Source organism: Melampsora larici-populina (genome assembly GCF_000204055.1).
Source record: "Melampsora larici-populina 98AG31 unplaced genomic scaffold MELLAscaffold_143, whole genome shotgun sequence".
Lineage (NCBI taxonomy): Eukaryota > Fungi > Basidiomycota > Pucciniomycetes > Pucciniales > Melampsoraceae > Melampsora > Melampsora laricis-populina.
Genome location: NW_006768907.1, coordinates 20,362 through 26,283, shown reverse-complemented (window position 1 = coordinate 26,283; position 5,922 = coordinate 20,362). Strand labels below are relative to the sequence as shown.

Genomic DNA, 5,922 nt, shown 5'->3' with positions numbered 1-5,922 from the left:
TCTGTTATTAATGATTTAAAGCTTGTACATTAGGTAATCACCTCTAATGTGTTTAATGAGCCATCTACCATCCTGTTCTGACATCATTGAACATATGTAATAAGCTGAAAACCTCCATTTTTGGCAAATTTCACACCTTGTCACCCCTTCACACAGCTGTTTCTCCTTCTCCCTTGCTCATGTAATATGGCATCATCATCTATAGCCTGAAAAATCCCTTGAGATCCCTTGGCAACTTTAAATATCACTAACACCACTGTTACATATGTAAACTACCTGTAAACCCTTGTTTACCAACTTCCAAAAAGTACCATTTTCTTAATAACTTTCATTTCTCCTTATCAACCATCAAGATTAAAGTTGTTCCTGAATAATATACTTCTTTCCTTTCAAATTCTAACCTCACAAAACCCATAAACCTAATATTACTACCCTAAAAACCATTTCTAGCCTGTATACCTATATTTTTGAATTCTTCTTATGTTTTTGAATTCTTTCTTTTTGTAAACAGAGTGAGAAAAGCACCGGGAAGCACTAACAAAGACAACATAGCACTATCACAATCGGAATGAAACATTTCAAAAGCATGAAAAGCCACCTGGAGCAAAGTGAACCAGATCCAAGACACGGTACTTCATGCAAGTCGATTCCACGTTTTTATATTTTAGATGTTTGTGGATAAATTATAATGATCTTAATCATTATTGTGGAATAAGATGACCTAATCATGGCCCAATGACCAATACATCAGCCTAAAAGAGCTTCAATTGATTAAAATCCTCCATTTTGAATTTGCTTCACTGCTCAACTTTTCTGGTAAATTTGGTAAACTACTGATAATAAATTTTTGATTGATCCCATAAAATTATTATGAATGTCTTAGAGTCTTGGAACAGGGATCTAGTAGTAAGCTCTACAGCTTATCAGCACAAACTCGAACAACAATATGGCTAATGAACCTCTGACCTATAACAACAGTAGTGTGATTTAGAAAGATAATAAAGCAAGTAATGATGAAAATAAGATAAGAAGAAAGTAATTTGTACCTATAGGATGGTACACTTGGTTAGTATATAAGTTATCGGATGTTAGATAACTGATCTCTGGATCTGAAGAGGGCTTCTTTCTTTAATAGAAAACAATACAAACATAGAACATAAGCAAACAATATTATAAAGGAAAACGAAATATGGTTAAGATCAGAAATAGAAATATTTACTCACTTCTCTTCCCAAAGATGGGGAAAGAGAAGTAAGTCGAGTTCAGAGATAGAGTCTATATATGTAGTTAATGATTTCACCACATTTGATATGATGTCATAATTAATATCTTCTAACTTGAAGATGATTTTTCATCTTCCTCCTCTTTTCCTTCAATAACACGTATCCCCTAATAATCTTTCCTAATTTGATTTCATACTTCACTCGTAACTCCTAATTATTCTCTTCTTGTTGATTGCACACTTCAACAATGATCACCACAGCGGTCATATCAATGACTGAAATTTTGTACCATACTCTGGTTGTATGATGTGTTATCTCCAGTGATGGACAGATGACATTGGACAGCACCAACATGCTTGAGACTGTCCCAATGAATTTGGGCAAGATCATCCCTAGTATGGTGGCCTTCAATAGCCTGTAAGAGGAAGTTGGGAGATGCCAGGCATGCAGAACAAAGGAAGATGAAAGGATCAGATTAATAAAAAACAGTCAGTATAAAGAAATCAAACAAACTTACCTTGAATGAGTGACGGTACCCAAAGGCACGACGGTACTGTCTATTTCCACGATACGGGCTGTGGCGGGTAATGGGCAGGTTTAGGAAGATCCTTGTAACAAGGATACTTCCGGGGCGCACAAGATTCAGGTACAGGGCCGAAAACGAAATTTTCACCTTGAAAATCTTTTCTCACGCAACATCCTCCCATTCCCGCAAGTCCCACAATCGTATCTGGAAATCTACTCTCCAGGTTCTCTCTCTTGCTTAGTAAAGCTTTCAAGCTTATACTAGCATCTCTCTCATCTTTTTTCGAATAAAAATCTAAACCACTTATTTCGAATACTTTCAAAAGAACAACACCTGGTTTAATGACGCCAACCAATGGAGAGAAGAATACAAATACGGAGAATTTCCATGCGATGTTGCGAAGGTCTAGCAATAGGTTAAGTGGAGGATCGGTGCCCCCACCGGACTCAGAGATCATCGTACCCACGACGCAAGTAGCCAATCTACGTGGGAGAGGCCAAGGTCGCAGTCGAGGGGGTAGCCCGGCCAATTCTCGAGGTACTCATCAACAATCACCAAGAAGAAACGTCACCCCGGTAGTGACGCTAACGGTTCCAAGACCAGGCGATGCTACATCTACAGAAGCACAAACTGGAGAACGACCAAGCGACCAATCAACGAATGGTCAAATAGGTTCAACACAATCAGGCACTTCAGTGATTCACTCTGCGGGGTTGATTTCAAGAGACGCCGTTAGCAATGAACCGTCGAGTAAGCGATCTCCTGAATTTACCCACCTTAGGGTGATGCCGCAAACGCGATGTTTCTGTATCCACAATCTACGTGTTGCCACCGAAGAGTGAAGCCTCTAGTGAGAGTGTCACGAATTAAAGCTAAAATGAATGTTGTTTGCTTGTCATCCCCGATTTGTTTCTGAAAGGAACCTCCCCAGCTCGTAGAAACACGACGAACGCCATCGGGGTTAGCCCTCCAAGAGGATTCCATTCCTGGCTCATGGCAAACGGACTCTCGGTGGTGAACTCCTCTGAACCTAGTGGTCGAGTGATACAAAACACATCATCAGCTCTTGCAAAGAATGCCACTGCGAACCAGGGAGCAAGTTCTCTCCCCAACACGGCGGCTCAGCCCATTGATAAAACTCTCATCGGAAGAAACCGAGTTCAAGTTGATTTAACTAAAGATGACGTACCTGTAGCTGCAGAGAAGAAGAAAGTGGAGGTCGGTGATGCGGGTATTGAGGTTAACGGATTGATAGCCCTTTCACCATACTTCGAAACCAAGATGAAGCCTGTAGATGGATACGTTCCTCTGTCTATCTTCAATACGATGTGGCTAAAGCAGGATCTGATCCGGTATTCCTCACGAAACAAGAAAGAGAAGAAAGATGATGAGAAGTACACTGGCCTTCCTATACCTGATGAGTGGAAGATGAGTTTCGGAGAATGGGTAACTGCGTTCGACTTGTTCATCTCTTACCTGCGACACTATGGCCATACCGACTTGGCGGATTGGTTCTTAATTCATCGTGAGAATGTCTTAGCGATTAAGCGGGAGCGCGTTTCTTGGATAATGGCCTTCCGTTACGACCAATCCATACGGACCACCGTCATGACCTTTAGGAACGCAGATGGTAAATTGGCTAATCCAGCAATACGGGACGAGACTAGAGAAAGAGAAGCTTGGAATGAGACGGAACACCTAGGTGATCTCTTACCTCGTTACGCCGAAATCAACCCTTATTTGGACGGACAACCTAAAAGTCATATTAATCCTATCTCGGGGGAAGTCAACTCCTACGGTCACCAACACTCGTACTCTTCTTCTAATGGGCACCTTACCCATAGCAATCACCACGGGAAACCCAACACCAGGTCGTGGGCCCATTCGAATCAGCCGGTTTATGACGGACCGGGTAGCTCAGGTTATGTCAACTACGACGACAGAAGAAACTCTGGTCGGAACGTGAGAGGACGCGGTCGAGGTGGAGGTTGGACGTCTCATGGATCTGGGAACCGAGATAACCGTGACGGTCGCGATGCAGACAGATCGAATGGCTGTGACAACGACTACTACGATAGCCGTAGAGGTGATGGTAGTGGTTCCTGGAGAAGAGACGAAAGACGCGATGAGCGCAGAGGAGAAGGAAACGGACCAAAGTTTGGAGGAAACGCCAAGGCAAAGTAAGCCAGATATACAGAGTGATCATATGAACCTTCTTCAAACCTCTATAGTGCTACGTGCACCAATGCCGCGACCTCGTATAGAATGGTCAGAATAGTGGTACTCACAATTTGTGATTTCTTGATTTGTTGTCCCGATGTGACCGAGCATTTCCAATACTCAGATATAGTCTCTCATTGTCGCCGCCTGTTCCCTCATTCTCCCAGTTTGACATCTCAGTGGAGTTGATCTTGTTGCCGCACTTTGTGATGATGTAGTGATAGTAATGGAAATATAACTTGGCGAATATTTGTCTGACATTGTTGGATCCCTCTCCCGCGTAACCTAGCTCAAGTTTTGATTGGCGATCTGCAGTGACTGAACCAAGGATAAGCCCATGCTTGAGAGTTACACCCCAAGCTACAAACGTGAGACTCGTACCTTACAAGAACTCGGGTAGTTCTTATGACCCAAGATGGCCACTCGAATACGCCGTGTGCGATCTGAACTTAGCTAAGTGGAAATCGCTTATAGCACTTTATGGGATACGAGGTGATGCGAAGGAGGTCATTAAAGGCTGCATCGAGGGGTTCCATCAGGGTATTCCGGAGCACACCCTCGGTGGGAAGAAGTGGTTTACACCGGAGAATCACGAATCAGCTAAACTTGCGTCAGAGAAGATTCGGAACACTTTAGAGAAAGAAAAGCGAGCAAACCGGATATTTGGCCCCTTTACACACGAGGAAATGTTTCAGAAAATAGGCTTTTTCCGGTCGAGTCCCATGGGTAGTGTTATCAATGGCGACGGATCGTTTAGGATCATCAATGATCTTTCCTACCCCCACAATGAAGATGAAATTCCGTCAGTAAACAGTTTTGTAGACAAGAAAGACTACGCTACTACCTGGGACGATTTTAAGATAGTCGCCAGATTCTTTAGAGATAACCAAGGAAACTACTTACTAGCATTGTTTGACTGGGAAAAGGCATATAGGCAGATCGCCATACACCCTTCCCAATGGAGGTACTTATTGCTGATGGACTTGTCACATAAGCTGTGGTTAGATACAAGAATCCAGTTCGGGGGTGTAGCTGGTTGTGGAGTTTTTGGACGACCAGCAGATTTATGGAAGTTAATTATGGTGGCTGCGTTTAATCTGGTAAAAGCGTTTAGGTGGGTGGACTACTAGTGAAAGAAGTTATGAACCCCACGACAATCAAAGACATCGTAAAACTCAGTTTCGAGATGGGGGTGACTTCCAACTCAGAAAAGGTCCACGACTTCGCGGAGGAGCAACGTTACATTGGCTTCGTCTGGAATGCGAAGGAGAGGTCAGTAAGGTTACCCGACAATAAATTTAAAGCGAGGTTGGAAGAAATCGAAAAGTTCTTAGTTCCTAATGCCTCCTTTAACCTGAAAAGAGTAGAAAAGTTCGTGGGAAGGTTAGTACACACGACTTACATCGTACCCCACCTTCGATGCTATATGTCAAGCCTATATAGATGGGAGCAAGAGTGGAGGGTCCCGTCAGCGAAGAGGAAAGTCCCAGGAGATGTGGAAGAAGATCTTCAAGAGTGGCTACTAGCCATGAAGAATTTTCAACCAAGAAGAATGATCCCTGACCAAGTACCCATCGACCTGGAGTGGGTAGGTGACGCGTCCCTCACTGGCATCGGTATCCTTGTAGGCTCTAAATGGGCCCAATTTGATTTGTTGGCAGGTTGGAATGTGTTGAAATATGGTGTTAAGCGAAATATAGCTTGGGCCGAAACTGTTACAATTCGGCTAGGCTTAATTATGGTCAACGAATTCACTCAGACAGGAGGGAAGTCCTTCCTGGTCTTAACTGATAATACAACGTCTCAAGGAGCTGTAGAAAATAAGAAATCAAAAGATCAGGCTGTGAATGGCGAGTGGAAGAAGATTCAGAAGTTGCTGGAGAACTTACACTGCGACATTGTGGCTCAGAGAGTGAAATTGGGTGACAATTTAGCAGATTTGCTGTCACGAGG

General features: G+C 43.1%; 1 protein-coding gene across 1 annotated transcript; it reads left to right on the top strand.

Annotated features, from left to right (window-relative positions):
- Positions 1-2,090: 2,090 nt before the first annotated feature.
- On the top strand, positions 2,091-4,158 carry MELLADRAFT_85340 (uncharacterized protein; the record flags this gene model as incomplete). The annotated part of the gene is made up of 3 exons (XM_007419212.1): positions 2,091-2,499; positions 2,669-3,929; positions 3,981-4,158. The coding sequence occupies 3 exons, from the start codon at positions 2,091-2,093 to the stop codon at positions 4,156-4,158; spliced, it is 1,848 nt and encodes a 615-aa protein (XP_007419274.1).
- Positions 4,159-5,922: the final 1,764 nt, after the last annotated feature.